Source organism: Oncorhynchus mykiss, chromosome 14 (assembly GCF_013265735.2).
Source record: "Oncorhynchus mykiss isolate Arlee chromosome 14, USDA_OmykA_1.1, whole genome shotgun sequence".
Lineage (NCBI taxonomy): Eukaryota > Metazoa > Chordata > Actinopteri > Salmoniformes > Salmonidae > Oncorhynchus > Oncorhynchus mykiss.
In genome coordinates, this window is record NC_048578.1 from 7,505,407 (window position 1) to 7,525,960 (window position 20,554).

At 43.0% G+C, this 20,554-nt stretch overlaps 1 protein-coding gene across 23 annotated transcripts in view; it reads right to left on the reverse strand.

The window, feature by feature from the left end:
• The window catches only part of LOC110488686 (protocadherin gamma-C5-like), a 207,731-nt gene that overhangs the window by 73,046 nt on the left and 114,131 nt on the right, over positions 1-20,554 (reverse strand). The window contains exon 1 of one of the 23 annotated variants that reach the window (XM_036942797.1): positions 17,033-19,620. The exons of 18 other annotated variants lie outside the window; for them this stretch is intronic. In XM_036942797.1, coding sequence (XP_036798692.1) covers positions 17,033-19,432 — 2,400 coding nt within the window. In that variant the 5' untranslated portion in view covers positions 19,433-19,620. Of the gene's footprint in view, positions 1-5,648; positions 8,238-9,058; positions 12,147-13,940; positions 16,525-17,032; positions 19,621-20,554 lie in introns of those variants that run through there. 4 more of the 23 variants (XM_036942800.1, XM_036942805.1, XM_036942806.1 and 1 more) reach the window with 4 other exon arrangements.

Below are 20,554 nucleotides of genomic sequence, written 5' to 3' on the forward strand. Positions count from 1 at the left end.
ATAAGTAGAAGGAAGAGGATCTCTGAAAATGGAAAGTCCCCAGGTACGACACAGACTAGATTTTAAACAGATAAAATCGCCGATGCATTTAGACAGACACATGAAACATATAGTTTTATGGAAAAGATAATGACTCTAATTTAACAGACCTCTATTGGGGAGTCTGGTTCATCCAGGATGTTCTGTTCGTTCTGCATCCGCTGCATCGTCCCTGTAGAACTGGCCATTATCAGTACGTTCTGACTACAGGGTCTGGCGAACTGACAGTCACTCTTTCTGGAGTCAGTCGTCCTGCACACCTCGTAATTGTACACGTGCTGTAGAGTTCCTGTCCCCAAAGTGTCTGCGTAACGCGGTGGATAATACGGAAAAAACCGGGAGATTGGAATGATAGAGGATGCGGGACTGTCTCCATCTGTATATTTTCACTGATATAATAACCACTAAACACGTGATGAACATAAATTAGACTTTAGCCAAAGCCAAGAATAAGTGAAAAGGCAGGTTGTCATTGTACTCCTTGCCACGCGTAAAAGTCAGTGAACTCCGAGAGCACTTCAGGAAAGCTGTCCGCCAACGCTACGTTAACATTGACTGTAGCTGAACGAGAGGGCTGCCCGTTGTCCTCCACTACAAAAGTGAGCCTTTGTTTCACAGCATCTTTATCACTGACTTGGCGTACAGTTCTTATTCCCCATTCTTTGAGCCCACTTCAAACAGCGCCCTGTCTCTCGTTTTCTGCAGTTCACATGAGAGCCAGGAATTCTGCCCAGAGTCCAGATCAACAGCCACCACTTTAGTCACATGATAGCCCACATCTGCTGAACGAGGCACCATTTCAGCCACCAGAGAGCTGCTAGTCTGGACTGGGTACAGAACCTGAGGCGCGTTGTCGTTCTGGTCCTGGATCATTATTTTCACCGTCACATTGCTACTGAGAGGAGGGGAGCCTCCATCCTGCGCTTTTACGCTGAACTGGAAATATTTGATCTGCTCATAGTCAAAAGAGCGCACTGCATGGATGACTCCATGACAGGCGCGTTGTCATTCACATCTGATATCTGTAAGGTGAGAGAGACGCTGCTGGAGAGCGAGGCTTAGTGTCCAAGTCACTGTGTCTTAATAGGCTGTAAAAAAAACATTTGATGTAGATTTAATAGTAACTGGGATATTTTCATTTATACCACAGTGTACCTGACTGTAACTATCAGAGTCAGGATCGTGGACGCGGAACATAGCTACAACCGTATTTTGAATTGAGTCCTCTGGTATTGAACTAGATTTCGAAAGTACACTGGTTACTGGAGCATTGTCATTGATATCGATAACATCAACTATTACCCTACTGGAATCTGATAGACCACCATTGTCTATTGCTTCGATATCTATTTGATAATGTTTGGCTTTTTCAAAGTCAACCTTGCCGACTAATATCACCTCTCCATTTGCATGTATGTGAAACATGTCTGATACACTATCCATATTATTCGATATGGAATAAGACACTTGAGCATTTGAGTCTTTGTCTGCAATCGATGTATTAGTTGTCGTCAAATAGGTTCCTTTGGGGGAATTCTCTGTAATAGTTGCCTTAAAATCCGGTTGCTAAAAACCAGAGCATTGTTGTTTGCATCTAAAACAGTGACGGGTATCTGCCCAGTACCAAACAGCCGAGGCTCTCATCCATCTATAGAAGTTAAGACTAAAGATGCCTGTTCCTCTCGATCTAAAGGTTCCTGTAAAAAAAACTTTTTTTTACACCCGTCGACCTGATTTTCGAGTTTCAAGACAAAATTGTATGTGGGTTTCAGCGAGTAGCTTTGAAGACCATTTAAACCTGTCTGGATACCATGCTTTCTTACACACGAATTTAGATGAAATCACAGCTGATTTCAAAAGGTTTCTCATTCATGTTAAAACTGGAAGCATTGTCATTGATATCTGTGATCTCTACAGTTATTCAAAACAACTCCATGGGGTTCTCCAGAACAGTGGCAACCCATCATTCAGTGAGCCCCATCTGTTTTTTCTTGGTTGCCTGTTTTGCATGTTATTTTGGCATTAACAATGTAAATAAATAAATAATTGAGTTAACAAAGCCACATACAAACATATTCTCTTTTTTGCTTTCGTGAGTAAGGCACCTCCAAAATGCAGATGTTTCAGCCTAGCTCAGTGCTTTCTGTGGTGGTGGGGTAGCCAGCGGAAAATACGGAGCGTAGGGGTTAGTAATGCTCTCTAGTTGCGCCGTGATTAGCTCAGTGTTCTGTCACTCATGGGGACACTATGTCACCGCAAAATCAACCGGGAGAGTTGGAAAATGTAAGCCCCTTGAATGCTGCCATAGAGTTACATTAGAAGGCTCAAGGTCATTGGCCACAGATAAAATGACGTCAAATCACATATCTATCGTAGATTTGAAAGGACTGATCATGTCAACATCATACTTTCAAAATCTTAGCTAGCAAGCTAAGAGTCATTATTATGAATCAAGTCGACAATCTACTGGCAAATCCTTTTCGATCGTTGTTATATGAAGATAAATTAGATAGAATAGATAAACATATCGGTGCTCTTTGGCCATTGGACATAAACATTACACAACAAGTTGGAAATCGCAAATTCAACAATGAGTGGTTTGGAATGAGTCAGTGGCTAACTGCAAGCGTGGAGTGGGTGTGTGGTCCAAGTATGGGTTTAAATGTGTCTCTTTTCCAAGCTTAAAAGGATGAACATTCAACATTGGCCATGCTGTCAATCCAGCATGACTTCTGCCGCGTTCAAAACAAGTGGAAACTAGGAACTGGGAAATATCCGACATCAGTTAGTTCAAGACAACTGGGAACTCGAAGAAAAATGATCCCCGATTGGGAAAATACGTTTTGAACGGTCATCCAATCTCTGAATTCCAAGTCGGGAACTGGGGCCTCTTTCTAGAGCTCCGACCTGAAGATCACTGACGTCATGATTCAAACTAGTTTTTTCAGAGTACCCAGTTGTCTTGAAAGCACCATAAATCCAGAGAATGCCAGACTTGATGATAAAGTTTGATAACAAAATTTGCCCACGAAGGACCGCCGCGCCACCTTCCTGTTCAAGTGAGCACAGCACAACAAGGTGAGTCCAAAAATGTTTTGAATGCTGCTGCATAAATGATGTAATATGCCAGGGAGATATGTATACTGTAGCTAAGAAAGTAATACTAAGTGTATGTTGTGTAGTAAGCTGTTAGCTGTTGGTGGTGCACATGTAGCCTATCGCCTGTTTTAGAGAAATGTCATCATCGAATATTGTATTAGCTTTCATTGTCTGCTTCCATGCCCCCTTTATTTATCCTACGGTTCTGAATTGGAGTACAGGTAGAACACTGTACGAACGGCCCATGTTCTGAATTCTGTCGCTGTACATTTCCAAAGTGCATAACAAATAGTTATATTGACTATGTCTGTCCTTGCTTGCTCATTAACGTCTTAATTGAAGTTACAGATTGGCTCTTATCCGCTTGTCGTCCTCTTATGCCATAGTTTATACATCTCAATTGTCAGTAGAATCCACGTTTGTTTAAGCAAGTCCGACATATCAGCTATGTTTTTTCTAAAGGCAGTAAATGAGGCAGAATGAACTGTTTCGCTGCCAGACAAGGCTCCGCTGACAGCCAGGTGTAACAGCGGTAAGGATTCACTCCATGGTGCTGAAAAGAAAGCCCTGCTGTTGGGACAGCTTTACGTAGGCCCCAACAGATTGTAGGCCCCGTTTGTCACCGCTATAGTGCAAATAATGTATTGTTTAGTATTTTGTTGTGGGGTGGCTTTGCTGGCATGAGTCTAAAAAAATGTTGGGGAGTTTTCCCCACCAAGATACACATGCTCAAATCACCACTGCTCAACAACGATGTGTGAAGGCGTTATCTGTCCACAGAGCGCTTCACTGTCTAGTCTCTCTTTGATGAGGAGAGCTCCTCTTTCCTTCTTTAACTCGATGTGTTCTACGCTGTCTCCAGTATGAATACGAGCTACGCCTGATTTATGTAGTTTAATATCTGAACCCAAATCCTGTGCTGTGTTATGGATTAAAGAGCCTTTCGCCATTTCCTCTGGAATGGAGTAACTGACCTGCCCGTGCACTGAACTGAGAGAGAGGACTGAGATAAACAACAGTACTTGCCGTGTCATTGTTCTGTCCGACATTTTCTCTACAATATCAAACAACACACATATTATAATCCGTAAAGAACTCTGTATTATTCCATTAGTTTCCGCGCTAATAAAAAATATCGCTTTCTCTCAGCGCTTTCCCTCTCCAATATATCGAGATGATGGGGGAGGTACTACTGCAAATCTGCAACACAATGACCAACAGCGGCCCTCTGAGTTCAGGAGTGTAAAGTACACACAGAATATGCAAAGCACATACGCTCGCCAACCATGCGTAATATACGCATATCCAAAAACCAAATACGTATGCACTTTTATAAAGGCGCGATGACAGTGGCCATTTACTTTTATGTATGAGCTGTTATGCACAACACAGTAACTGGTGGTTGTTGAGCATGAACTGTATGCTGGTTACAATTAGGCCATTATGCACTATCACTGAATTCGCAGTACTGGCATGATCACAACGGAAAGCTGTCAGAGTGTTGAACTAATCAAATCCATAGGAAACACAGTTCAGACATTCTAGAGCGAAGCCCAGTGCTCAATATTTGAAATATAACCACAGGGCAACAGAACCATAGTAACATTTGCTTGTGAAATCATTGAAGTGTTTTTTTTTTTCTTTTTGTGAATGAATCATTTGTCTTATATATTTATTACAATGAGATTTCTCAAGTAAGCCCACGACTTCCAATATGAGTTCTGGATAAACGTTGTGCTCATTACCAAAGCTAAGATGAGTTTTCACTAGTGTAGTTAGGCCACTGGGAAAAGCTTTGATCACATAAATAAACTCTCTGAAAGGTATTGGAAAGTCTTTCATTGTTGTAAACTGTTCACATGTGAGAATATTGCCCTTGTTGTCGAAAACATCAAGGACAAAGTCCATATTCCTCTCATGCCAGCTGGGATAGAACAATGACTTATTCCTTACAGTTATGTCTGAATTATTCCACAAAATAGCTTTATGTGGGGAAAAATTGTGCAGGAAACATATTTTCCAGGCCACTAAAGATTGTTGGTGAAACCTAGCCAATTTAGCAGGTACTCTTTCAGGAATATAATTACATTTCAGTAAAATTTGAAGCCCTCCCAACTTATTAAACACATTATTTGGAATGAAATACCATATTGAATCAGTATTGATCAAACATCTTTTCAACCAGTTTATCTTGAAAGTGTTATTTATGTCAACAAAATCCAACTCTTCTAGGACTTTTTTAGGCTGTGAGACTTATTTTTCCAGATGAAGTCAAGAAAGGTCTTACACTCTTTACAAGTAGCAGGATTTACACACAACGATAATGAGGGGTACACAAAACGAAACAGTCCCTCTGCCTTGGACAGAAGTACTCTCCCAAGTATAGAAAGATCTCTTTGCAGCCAATTATTGAATACATGTTTGAAATCATTGAAGTGTAAGGTTATGAAATGAGAATCAGTGACATCCTTCATATTCTGAGGTTATGAGAGCCAGTTGATCATGCTCACCTGGTTAGCCTCATTATCATTGATCAGTGTGTCCCTCTGCGCGTGGGGGAGAGTCTGAGTTCCGTCCAGACTAATGATGCTCTGACTGTAAGGTCTGACGTATTTCATATCACTCTTTCTGGAGTCAGTAGTTCCACATACCTCGTAATTATATACGTGTCTCAGTGTCCCAGTGCCACCTACGTCTGCGTAAAGGGGCGGGTAATACGGAATAACTGGGAGATTCCCGTTGGATTTGTAAAACATGCGCTCACGTCTCCATCTGTAACATTTCACTGACATGATGGCTATGATGGACACAATAAAGAAAAAAGAGACTACAGCCAGAGCCAAGACTAAGTACAAAGTCAGGTTGTCATTGTACTCCTTGTCGTGCGTAAAGTCAGTGAACTCCGAGAGCACTTCAGGGAAACTGTCCGCCACCGCCACGTTAACATTGACTGTAGCTGAACGAGAGGGCTGCCCGTTGTCCTCCACTACAACAGTGAGCCTTTGTTTCACAACATCTTTATCAGTGACTTGGCGTATGGTTCTTATTTCTCCATTCTGTAAACCCACTTCAAACAGCGCCCTGTCTGTCGCTTTCTGCAGTTTATACGAGAGCCAGGCATTCTGTCCAGAGTCCACATCAACAGCCACCACTTTAGTCACAAGATAGCCCACATCTGCTGAACGAGGAACCATTTCAGCCACCAGAGAGCTGCTAGTCTGGACTGGGTACAGAACCTGAGGCGCGTTGTCATTCTGGTCCTGGATCATTATTTTCACAGTCACATTGCTACTGAGAGGAGGGGAGCCTCCATCCTGCGCTTTTACGCGGAACTGGAAATCCTTGATCTGCTCGTAGTCAAAAGAGCGCACTGCATGGATGACTCCACTATCAGCACTAACGGACACATATGAGGAAACGGGCACTCCGTTAACCGAGGAGTCCTCCAGTATGTAAGAAACACGGGCATTCTGGTTCCAGTCAACGTCACTGGCTTTCACTGTGAAGATAGAGAGGCCCGGTGTGTTGTTTTCTATAATGTAGGCCTCATATGAGCTCCTCTCAAAAACAGGCGCGTTGTCATTCACATCTGATATCTGTAAGGTGAGAGTGACGCTGCTGGAGAGCGAGGGCACGCCCTCATCAGAGCACGTTACACTGATGTTATACTCAGAGGCTCTCTCTCGGTTCAAGTCGCTATCCGTTACTAGACTGTAAAAGGCGTTAGATGTTGATTTAATAGTGAATGGGACGTTCTCATTTATGCCACAGTGAACTTTACCATTACTTTCTGCATCAGGGTCGTTCACGCTCATCATAGCTATTACTGTGTTCGGACGGGAATCCTCTGGTATTGAACTTGATTTGGAAATCAAATTGATAACAGGACTATTGTCATTCATGTCACTAACATCTATAATTATTTTACTTGAGTCTGAAAGACCTCCCTGATCTTTTGCCTCAATAAATATTTGATAATGTTTTTGTTTTTCATAATCTATATGACCAATCAATTTCAATTCGCCGCTGTCATGGTCTAACTCAAACAAATCCGATACACCGGCGGTGCCACTTGATGAAGAGTAGGTAACAAGACTATTAGACCACTTGTCCGCATCAGATGCACTGACAGTAGTTAACACGGCTCCTTTAGGAGAATTCTCCACAACCGTGGCTTTGTAAATCTCCTGGGTAAAAACCGGAGCATTGTCATTCACGTCTTGTACTGTGACATGGATTTGCAGCGTGCCAGTCATCTTAGGCTCGCCTCCATCCATTGCTGTTAGCACTAATTTAATATGTTCTTGTTCCTCTCGATCTATTGGCTTCTGTAAAACCATCTCTACCTTTTTACTACCGTCTGGCTGGTTTTTCAGTTGTAATTTAAAATGATCAGTGGGTTTAAGGGCGTAGGTTTGAAGACCGTTAACACCAACATCAGAATCCACTGCCCTCTCCAGCATAAATCTGGCTCCGGTACCTGCAATTTCACTAATCTCAAATTTCATTTCACTTTTTCCAAAACTGGGAGCGTTATCGTTTATATCTGTGATCTCAATCGTTATTGTATATAATTCCATTGGATTCTCTAAAATCATTTGAAAATCAAGGGCGCAAGGCGTCGTCTGTCCGCAGAGCGCCTCTCGGTCTATTCTCTCTTTGATAAGGAGAACTCCCCTTTCTTTATTCAACTCGATGTATTCTGCGCTGTCTCCTGTATAAATACGAGCGTTACCTGATTTCAGTCTTTTGATATCTAAACCCAAATCCTGCGCTATGTTACCGACTAAAGAGCCTTTCGCCATTTCCTCTGGAATGGAGTAACTGACCTGCCCGTGCACTGAACTGAGAGAGAGGACTGAGATAAACAACAGTACTTGCCGTGTCATTGTTCTGTCCGACATTTTCCCTTCACCATGAAACCACAAGCAGGTTATATAATCCGTAAAACAGACTGCAATATTCCATTAGTTTTCCAGTTGAAAACATCAAAGGTAATTGACAAAGAAATGCACAATTCTGGAACAAAAGAATCTCAGGCTGCTGTCTCCGTGCTTAGTGTTCTCTATAACCCGGACTGTGCGCTCTGCGTGGGGCTCTTTCTCTCTCTAACATATCAAGATGATGGGGGAGGTACTGCTGCAAATCTGCTCTAAAACTGCAACACACTGACCAACAGCGGCCCTTTGAGTTCAATGCAATGAACTACACAAAATGAATTCAATAAAATGTATAGAGGTATTTCCAGTCAACAATGGCAATTTCAAGTTTAAATTAGCCCACTGACAGAAAATATCAAACATTACACGACCTTAATTCTCATCACTGTCAATTTAAATCGACTGCCATATATACTCTGAAATGCTTCAGCTTTCTATTAAGTTAAAGTAACATCACAAAGCATATCCTATGGCAAGCAAATTGCATGAAATATTAAACAAGAAGCTAATGCAGAATCTAAAATAAATGATAACACACTACATCAGAGGAGTATGATGAGATGAATGTGAGTGAGGTAGGGCGATTGAATGTTACCACGGAGTCAAACAGCAACACGTCTTCACTTGAATCATGTCACCAACATAACACACTGAAAGTACATAGGCCTATCAGTCGTTGCTCAAAATAGATTTAAATAGTTCTAGACAAGCGGGAAAATATTGACACACTCGTGTAGATGTGAATTATGCAGTGGGAACCTTCTCTGACTTTAGTTCTACATCACACTTTGACGTTTGAATGAAAATCTCACTGGAGCGCAATGAAAGAAAAGCGGCGCTGTCCACAGCCCTGGTGCTGAGAAGGACACGAGTAGGCGATCTGAAAATGCAACAGGCATATGACGAATTTCAGACCATCGAAAAGGCTGTTACCAAGAACACTTGAGTAAATAGTACAAATCATTTTAATTAACACCAACCTCTAGTGGGGAGTCTGGTTCATCCAGGATGTTCTTCTCGTTCTGCATCCGCTGCATCGTCCCTGTAGAACTGGGGTCCATTATCAGTACGTTCTGACTACAGGGTCTGGCGAACTGACAGTCACTCTTTCTGGAGTCAGTCGTCCTGCACACCTCGTAATTGTACACGTGCTGTAGAGTTCCTGTCCCCAAAGTGTCTGCGTAACGTGGTGGATAATACGGAATAACCGGGAGATTGGAATGATAGAGGACACGAGACTGTCTCCATCTGTATATTTTCACTGATATAATAACCACTAAACACGTGATGAACAGAAATGAGACTACAGCCAAAGCCAAGACTAAGTAAAAAGTCAGGTTGTCATTGTACTCCTTGTCGTGCGTAAAGTCAGTGAACTCCGAGAGCACTTCAGGGAAGCTGTCCGCCACCGCCACGTTAACATTGACTATAGCTGAACGAGAGGGCTGCCCGTTGTCCTCCACTACAACAGTGAGCCTTTGTTTCACAGCATCTTTGTCATTGACTTGGCGTATAGTTCTTATTTCCCCATTCTGTAAACCCACTTCAAACAGCGCTCGGTCTGTCACTTTCTGCAGTTTATACGAGAGCCAAGCATTCTGTCCAGAGTCCACATCAACAGCCACCACTTTAGTCACAAGATAGCCCACATCTGCTGAACGAGGCACCATTTCAGCCACCAGAGAGCTGCTAGTCTGGACTGGGTACAGAACCTGAGGCGCGTTGTCATTCTGGTCCTGGATCATTATTTTCACAGTCACATTGCTACTGAGTGGAGGGGAGCCTCCATCCTGCGCTTTTACGCGGAACTGGAAGAGCTTGATGTGCTCGTAGTCAAAAGAGCGCACTGCATGGATGATTCCACTATCAGCACTAACGGACACATATGATGAAACGGGCACTCCGTTAACCGAGGAGTCCTCCAGTATGTAAGAAACACGGGCATTTTGGTTCCAGTCAACGTCTCTAGCTTTCACTGTGAATATAGAGAGGCCCGGTGTGTTGTTTTCTATAATGTAGGCCTCATATGAGCTCCTCTCAAAGACAGGCGCGTTGTCATTCACATCTGATATCTGTAAGGTGAGAGTGACGCTGCTGGAGAGCGAGGGCACGCCCTCATCAGAGCACGTCACACTGATGTTATACTCAGAGACTCTCTCTCGGTCCAAGTCACTGTCAGTCACAAGGCTATAGAATCTATTAGATGTAGATTTAATGGTGAAGGGAATATTTTCATTTATCCCACAGTTTACCTGACCGTTGTGGTCAGAGTCCGGATCGTTAACGTTGATCATAGCTATAACCATATTTGGGCTTGAGTCCTCAGCTATTGAACTAGACTTTGACATTATATTAATAACGGGACTGTTGTCGTTGACGTCAATAATATCGATGATTATTTTACTCGAATCGGATAGTCCTCCCTCATCCATTGCCTCAATAAACATTTGATAATGTTTAGCTTTTTCATAATCGATTTGACCAATGAGTCTAAGTTCACCACTGTCGCTGTCTAACTCAAACAGATCAGTACTGCTGGACAAAGAATAGCTAACGAGACTATTTGATCCTTTATCCGCGTCAGATGCGCTGACTTTTGCCATCAAGGTTCCTTTCGGCGAATTTTCAACAACGGTTGCTTTGTATATCTCCTGCGTAAAAATCGGGGCATTGTCGTTCGCATCTAATACAATGACTTGTATCTGCACTGTTCCAGACAACTGAGGCTCACCTCCATCAAGGGCGGTTAAGACTAAAGATATCTGCTCCTGTTTCTCTCGATCTAAAGGTTTCTGTAAAACCATCTCTACTTTTTTACTCCCGTCAGGTTGATTTTTTAGTTTTAACTGAAAATTAGCAGTGGGTTTAAGGATGTAGGTCTGGAGACCGTTAACGTCAACGTCAGGATCCATCGCCCTCTCCAGCATAAACGTAGAGCCAGTAACAGCGGTTTCACTAATTTCAAAACGTCTCTCGTTCTTTTTAAAACTAGGAGAATTATCGTTTACATCTGTAATCTCAACAGTTACTCGAAAGAATTCCATGGGATTTTCTAAAATAATTTGAAAATGCAGTGCGCAAGGCGTCGTCTGTCTGCAGAGAGCTTCACGGTCTATTCTCTCTCTGATAAGGAGAACTCCCCTTTCTTTATTCAACTCGATGTATTCTGCGCTGTCTCCAGTATAAATACGAGCTTTACCTGATTTCAGTCTTTTGATATCTAAACCCAAATCCTGCGCTATGTTACCGATTAAAGAGCCTGTCGCCATTTCCTCCGGAATGGAGTAACTGACCTGCCCGTGCACTGAACTGAGAGAGAGAACTGAGATAAACCACAGTACTTGCCGTGTCATTGTTCTGTCCGACATTTCCCTTCACCATGAAACAACAAGCAGGTTATAAATCCGTAAAGAAGTCAGTAATATTGCATTCGTTTCTAGTTCAAAACATCAAAGGTAAACGACTCAACAATAAACCATTTTGGAACAAGATAATGGCAGCTCTGTATCTTGGTATTAGTGTTCTCTGTAAACCGGACTGTGCGCTCTGTGTGCCGCTCTGTCTCTGTCTAATATATCGAGATGATGGGGGAAGTACTGCGACACATTTGCTATGAAGCTGCAACACACTAACCAACAGCGTCCCTATGAGTTCAACCCACTGAACTACAGATATAATGAAAAAAAAAATATTCGAACACACTTGAGAAAGTTTGAGTCTCCAAACTATAAAACACAGTACAACTATGCTAACAACACAAACAGGCCAATGTATTAATGATAAATGAAAACCAATATGTCATTGAGATGTGAACAAACAAGGTTGAGTGAAACTGCTACTTTAGAAAACTGCAGGCTCACTGATTGAAATACAGATTATTTGCAAACCACCGCTGTCCAACCCCGTGGTGCTGAAATGACCACATATTAGTGGAATATGGAGCATTTACGACCATGGAAACTTGCCAGGTACACAGACTTGATTTCAAACAGATAAAATCACCGATAGCCTACATTAGACATACACTGCTCAAAAAAATAAAGGGAACACTTAAACAACACAATTTAACTCCAAGTCAATCACACTTCTGTGAAATCAAACTGTCCACTTAGGAAGCAACACTGATTGACAATAAATTTCACATGCTGTTGTGCAAATGGAATAGACAACAGGTGGAAATTATAGGCAATTAGCAAGACACCCCCAATAAAGGAGTGGTTCTGCAGGTGGGGACCACAGACCACTTCTCAGTTCCTATGCTTCCTGGCTGATGTTTTGGTCACTTTTGAATGCTGGCAATGCTTTTTTTATTTTTATTTTATTTTACCTTTATTTAACTAGGCAAGTCAGTTAAGAACAAATTCTTATTTTCAATGACGGCCTAGGAACAGTGGGTTAACTGCCTGTTCAGGGGCAGAACGACAGATTTTTACCTTGTCAGCTCGGGGTTTGAACTTGCAACCTCCCGGTTACTAGTCCAACGCTCTAACCACTAGGCTATGCTGCCGCCCCGCCCCTTTCACTCTAGTGGTAGCATGAGACGGAGTCTACAACCCACACAAGTGGCTCAGGTAGTGCAGCTCATCCAGGATGGAACATCAATGCGAGATGTGGCAAGAAGGTTTGCTGTGTCTGTCAGCGTAGTGTCCAGAGCATGGAGGCGCTACCAGGAGACAGGCCAGTACATCAGGAGACGTGGAGGAGGCCGTAGGAGGGCAACAACCCAGCAGCAGGACCGCTACCTCCGCCTTTGTGCAAGGAGGAGCACTGCCAGAGCCCTGCAAAATGACCTCCAGCAGGCCACAAATGTGCATGTGTCTGTTCAAACAGTCAGAAATAGACTCCATGAGGGTGGTATGAGGGCCCGATGTCCACAGGTGGGGTTTGTGCTTACATCCCAACACCGTGCAGGATGTTTGGCATTTGCCAGAGAACACCAAGATTGGCAAATTCGCCACTGGCGCCCTGTGCTCTTCACAGATGAAAGCAGGTTCACACTGAGCACATGTGACAGAAGTGACAGAGTCTGGAGACGCCGTGGAAAACGTTTTCTGCTGCCTGCAACATCCTCCAGCATGACCGGTTTGGCGGTGGGTCAGTCATGGTGTGGGGTGGCATTTCTTTGGGGGGCCGCACAGCCCTTCATGTGCTCGCCTGAGGTAGCCTGACTGTCATTAGGTACCGAGATGAGATCCTCAGACCCCTTGTGAGACCATATGCTGGTGCGGTTGGCCCTGGGTTCCTCCTAATGCAAGACAATGCTAGACCTCATGTGGCTGGAGTGTGTCAGCAGTTCCTGCAAGAGGAAGGCATTGATGCTATGGACTGGCCCGCCTGTTCCCCAGACCTGAATCCAATTGAGCACATCTGGAACATCATGTCTCGCTCCATCCACCAACGCCACGTTGCACCACAGACTGTCCAGGAGTTGGCGGATGCTTTAGTCCAGGTCTGGGAGGAGATCCCTCAGGAGACCATCCGCCACCTCATCAGGAGCATGCCCAGGCGTTGTAGGGAGGTCATACAGGCACGTGGAGGCCACACACACTACTGAGCCTCATTTGGACTTGTTTTAAGGACATTACATCAAAGTTGTATCAGCCTGTAGTATGGTTTTCCACTTTAATTTTGAGTGTGACTCCAAATCCAGACCTCCATGGGTTGATAAATTTGATTTCCATTGATAATTTTTGTGTGATTTTGTCAGCACATTCAACTATGTAAAGAAAAAAGTATTTAATAAGAATATTTTATTCATTCAGATCTAGGGTGTGTTATTTTAGTGTTCCTTTTATTTTTTTGAGCAGTGTATATGAAACATACAGTTTCAGGGAAAATAAAAATTATTTAAATATAACAGACCTCTATTGGGGAGTCTGGTTCATCCAGGATGTTCTGTTCTCTCTGCATCCGCTGCATCGTCCCTGTAGAACTGGGGTCCATTATCAGTACGTTCTGACTACAGGGTCTGGCGAACTGACAGTCACTCTTTCTGGAGTCAGTCGTCCTGCACACCTCGTAATTGTACACGTGCTGAAGAGTTCCTGTCCCCAAAGTGTCTGCGTAACGTGGTGGATAATACGGAATAACCGGGAGATTGGAATGATAGAGAATGCGAGACTGTCTCCATCTGTATATTTTCACTGACATAATAACCACTAAACATGTGATGAACAGAAATGAGACTACAGCCAAAGCCAAGACTAAGTAAAAAGTCAGGTTGTCATTGTACTCCTTGTCGTGTGTAAAGTCAGTGAACTCCGAGAGCACTTCAGGGAAGCTGTCCGCTACTGCCACGTTAACATTGACTGTGGCTGAACGAGAGGGCTGCCCGTTGTCCTCCACTACAACAGTGAGCCTTTGTTTCACAACATCTTTATCGTTGACTTGGCGTATAGTTCTTATTTCCCCATTCTGTAAGCCCACTTCAAACAGCGCCCTGTCTGTCGCTTTCTGCAGTTTATACGAGAGCCAAGCATTCTGTCCAGAGTCCACATCAACAGCCACCACTTTAGTGACAAGATAGCCCACATCTGCTGAACGAGGCACCATTTCAGCCACCAGAGAGCTGCTAGTCTGGACTGGGTACAGAACCTGAGGCGCGTTGTCATTCTGGTCCTGGATCATTATTTTCACAGTCACATTGCTACTGAGAGGAGGGGAGCCTCCATCCTGCGCTTTTACACGGAACTGGAAATCCTTGATCTGCTCGTAATCAAAAGAGCGCACTGCATGGATGACTCCACTGTCAGCACTAACGGACACATATGAGGAAACGGGCACTCCGTTAACCGAGGAGTCCTCCAGTATGTAAGAAACACGGGCATTCTGGTTCCAGTCAGCGTCTCTGGCTTTCACTGTGAATATAGAGAGGCCCGGTGTGTTGTTTTCTATAATGTAGGCCTCATATGAGCTCCTCTCAAAGACAGGCGCGTTGTCATTCACATCTGATATCTGTAAGGTGAGAGTGACGCTGCTGGAGAGCGAGGGCACGCCCTCATCAGAGCACGTCACACTGATGTTATACTCAGAGGCCCTCTCTCGGTCCAAGTCGCTATCCGTTACTAGACTGTAAAAGGCGTTAGATGTTGATTTAATAGTGAATGGGACGTTCTCATTTATGCCACAGTGAACTTTACCATTATTTTCTGAATCAGGGTCGTTCACGCTCATCATAGCTATTACTGTGTACAGACGGGAATCCTCTGGTATTGAACCGGACTTGGAAATCAAATTAATAAGAGCACTATTGTCATTCACGTCAATAACATCAATTATTATTTTACTTGAGTCTGAAAGGCCTCCATTGTCTATTGCTTCTATATCAATCTGATAATTTCTGGCTTTTTCATAATCAATTGGGCCATCTAATATCAAATCCCCATCTGCATTTATATGAAACAATTCTGAACCACTGTCCATACTATTCGAAATTAGATAGGACACTTCACCATTTGTGCCTTTGTCTGCATCAGAAGCACTAACTGTAGTGACAACCGTTCCTTTTTGTGAATTCTCTGTTATTGTTGCCGTATAAATGGTTTTGGTAAAAACCGGCGCATTGTCGTTTGCATCTAACACGGTTACGTGTATCTGCATCGTCCCAGACATTTGAGGCTTGCCTCCATCCAAAGCAGTTAACAACAGCGACATATGCTCATGTTTCTCTCTATCTAAAGGTTTCTGTAAAACCATCTCTACCTTTTTACTTCCGTCGGCCTGACTATGTAATTTCAGAATAAAATTGTCTGTGGGTTTCAGCGAGTAGGTTTGGAGACTGTTTAAACCAATGTCTGGATCTACTGCTTTCTCTAACACAAATTTAGAGCCTATCACCGCCGACTCACTGATTTCCACTCTTCTCTCAGCCTTTTTAAAACTGGGAGCATTATCGTTTATATCTGTGATCTCAACAGTTACCGGGTACAATTCCATCGGGTTTTCAAGAGAAATCTGAAAATCCAGTGCACAAGGCGTCGTCTGCCCGCAGAGCGCTTCACGGTCTACTCTCTCTTTGATAAGGAGAACTCCCCTTTCTTTATTCAACTCGATGTATTCTGCGCTGTCTCCAGTATAAATACGAGCTTTACCTGATTTCAGTCTTTTGATATCTAAACCCAAATCCTGCGCGATGTTACCGACTAAAGAGCCTTTCGCCATTTCCTCTGGGATGGAGTAACTGACCTGCCCCTTCACTGAACTGAGAGAGAGGACCGAGATAAACAACAGTACTTGCCGTGTCATTGTTCTGTCCGACATTTTCTCTGCGATATCAAACAACACAAACGTTATAATCCGTATAGAAGTCTGTAATATTCCACTGGTTTCCAGTGCAAAACGTAAAAAAATGGTCCCAAAATCCACCAAGGTTGAACAAAAGAATCGCAGTTCTGAGTCACCGTGTTAGTGTTCCCTCCAACCCGGACTGCGTGCCCTGTGCGGGTCTTTCTCTCTCTAATATATCGAGATGATGGGGGAGGTACTGCTGCAAATCTGCTCTAAAATTGTAACACACTGACCAACAGCGTCCCTCTGAGTTCAATGCACTAAACTACATGAAATAAAAACAGTACAACATACTTAAGGTTTCAGTTTACAAACGAAAAACTACCGTATTGTTCTTATATCAACAACTAAGCCAATGTAAATATGACAAAACAAAGTCAGTGAGATATTAACAAACAGGGTCTAGTAAAATACACGTTGCATGAAAATATTCTACAATAGGAAACTATTTGCTAAGCATTGAAATAAACGCTATTTGCCAAGAGCCGCTGTCCATGACCATGGTGCTGAAATGGCCCCACATGTAGAAGGAAGAGCATTTCTGACCGTGGAAAGTCCCCAGGTACGAAACAGACTAGATTTTAAACAGATAAAATCGCCAATGCATTTAGACAGACACATGAAACATATAGTTTTATGGAAAAGATAATGACTCAAATATAACAGACCTCTATTGGGGAGTCTGGTTCATCCAGGATGTTCTGTTCGTTCTGAATCCGCTGCATCGTCCCTGTAGAACTGGGGTCCATTATCAGTACGTTCTGACTACAGGGTCTGGCGAACTGACAGTCACTCTTTCTGGAGTCAGTCGTCCTGCACACCTCGTAATTGTACACGTGCTGTAGAGTTCCTGTCCCCAGAGTGTCTGCGTAACGCGGTGGATAATACGGAATAACCGGGAGATTGGAATGATAGAGGATGCGAGACTGTCTCCATCTGTATATTTTCACTGATATGATAACCACTAAACACGTAATAAACATAAATGAGACTACAGCCAAAGCCAAGACTAAGTAAAAAGTCAGGTTGTCGTTGTACTCCTTTTCGTGCGTAAAGTCAGTGAACTCCGAGAGCACTTCAGGGAAGCTGTCCGCCACCGCCACGTTAACATTGACTGTAGCTGAACGAGAGGGCTGCCCGTTGTCCTCCACTACAACAGTGAGCCTTTGTTTCACAGCATCTTTATCATTGACTTGGCGTACAGTTCTTATTTCCCCATTCTGCAAGCCCACTTCAAATAGCGCCCTGTCTGTCGCTTTCTGCAGTTTATAAGAGAGCCAAGCATTCTGTCCAGAGTCCACATCAACAGCCACCACTTTAGTCACAAGATAGCCCACATCTGCTGAACGAGGCACCATTTCAGCCACCAGAGAGCTGCTAGTCTGGACTGGGTACAGAACCTGAGGCGCGTTGTCATTCTGGTCCTGGATCATTATTTTCACAGACACATTGCTACTGAGAGGAGGGGAGCCTCCATCCTGCGCTTTTACGCTGAACTGGAAATATTTGATCTGCTCATAGTCAAAAGAGCGCACTGCATGGATGACTCCACTATCAGCACTAACGGACACATATGAGGAGATGGGCACTCCGTTAACCGAGGAGTCCTCCAGTATGTAAGAAACACGGGCATTCTGGTTCCAGTCAGCGTCTCTGGCTTTCACTGTGAATATAGAGAGGCCCGGTGTATTGTTTTCTATAATGTAGGCCTCATATGAGCTCCTCTCAAAGACAGGCGCGTTGTCATTCACATCTGATATCTGTAAGGTGAGAGTGACGCTGCTGGAGAGCGAGGGCACGCCCTCATCAGAGCACGTCACACTGATGTTATACTCAGAGGCTCTCTCTCGGTCCAAGTCGCTGTCAGTTACTAAGCTATAGAAATGATTCGACGTTGATTTAATTGTAAATGGAATGTTTTCATTTATGGAACACTCTACTTTACCATTATCACCCGAGTCTGAGTCTTGAACATTGATAATTGTTACAACTGTGCCAGACACAGAATCTTCGAATATTGCATTTGTCTTAGACATAATATTAATGATTGGTTTGTTATCATTTAAATCAGAAACATCGACGATTACTTTGCAAGAATCTATGAGTCCTCCGGCGTCTCTTGCTTGAATGTCAATTTGATATTTTTTCATTCTTTCGTAATCAATATTTCCTAATAGACTCACTACACCGTCATCATCATCAACTTCAAATAATTCAGCACCGCCTTCGACGATGTTTGACATAGAATATGTCACTTTTCCGTATGAGTCTTGATCAGCATCAGTCGCGCTTACTGTAGCCACAATGGTGCCTTTAGGCGCGTTCTCGGTTACACTGGCCTTGTAAACGGCTTGGGAACAGACAGGTGCATTATCATTGGCGTCTAGTACAGTGATGATTATCCGCATTGTTCCTGATAGCTGAGGCTCTCCTCCATCTACTGCTGTCAAAATCAGCGATATCTGCTCCTGTTTCTCTCGGTCTAGAGGCGTCTGCAATACCATTTCCACATTTTTACCACCGTCAGGTAAAATGTGTGATTTTAATATGAAATTATCGGTTGGTTTTAGGGTGTAGCTCTGCAGGTCATTCACACCAACGTCATTATCAACTGCTCTATCCAAAACGAACCTAGCTCCGGGCTGTGATGACTCACTTATTTCGAATTCCATTTCATTCTTTTTGAAACCCGGTGAATTATCATTGATGTCTGTGATCTCAATCGTTAAGCTGTAAAATTCCAATGGGTTTTCAAGTAGAATTTGATGGTGTAAAGCGCATGGCGTCGTCTCTCCACACAACGCTTCACGGTCTATTCTTTCCTTGATAAAGAGCACTCCCCTTTCTGTATTCAACTCGATGTATTCTGCACTGTCTCCAGTATAAATACGAGCTTTACCCGATTTCAGTCTTTTGATATCTAAACCCAAATCCTGCGCTATGTTACCGATTAAAGAGCCTTTCGCCATTTCCTCTGGAATGGAGTAACTGACCTGCCCGTGCACTGAACTGAGAGAGAGGACCGAGATAAACAACAGTACTTGCCGTATCATTGTTCTGTTCGACATATCCTTTTCACATTTAAACCATAAACACCATATAATCCATTAAACAATTTGCAGTGTTCCGTTAAAAGTAAGTTCAGAAAATAGCACAATTCTCTGCCAATAATCCGTCTCTCTGGAACAAAAGAATCCAATATCGGAGTCTCCGTGCTCGGTGTTCTCTGTAACCGGACTGGGCGCTCTGCGTGCGGCTCTCTCTTTCTCTTAATATATCGAGATGATGGGGGAAGTACTGCTGCAAATCTGCCCTAAAACTGCAACACACTAACCAACAGCGTCCCTCTGAGTTCAATCCACTGAACTACAGATTACTTTAAAACAATAAACGAATCGAAACATATTGTATATGAGAAGGTTTGAGTATCCGTAGAATAGAATACAGAATACTATTAGGTGAAATCAACACATATAGGCCAATGCATGATGACAAATGTAAACCAATATGTCAGGGGGATATGGGCAAATAATGTATAACGAAAAGCACGTTGCGTGAAACTAGACTACTGTGGGAGACAACAAGCCCCCCTTTGAAATTCACACTCTTTGCAAAGCAACTCTGTCCATGATAGTGGTTCTGAAATGGCCACATATCAGTGGAATGAAGAGCATTTCTGACAGACTCGATACAAAATAAAATGTAAACATAGGATACAGATGAAAAAATATAGTTTTACGGAAAATCTAATGACTAAAACATAACATATTTATATTGGGGAATCGTGCGCGGAACTGGAAATCCTTGATCTGCTCGTAATCAAAAGTATAGTCCTATCAAGTTTAACCCAACCCTGTCATGTGGAATATATTAACACATTTAGAACAACTGTAAACATAGATCCCAGAGGATGTGGACAAGCAATCTCCAACAAGATACACGTTGCTGAAACGACAGAATAGAAAACCGGATGTATGGACGCTAGTGTGCATTCTATACAATCTATACACATGACTGATATAAATTTAGGAATTGAATTCTTATAACAGCGAACAATCCATGTCAGTTGTTGATGAATTTACAACATCAGTGGAATGAATAGAATTTATGTACATGGACAGTTTCCAAAATAAAAGACTCGATTGTAAACAGTTAAACACGATTAAACAATAAATTAGACATACAAATAC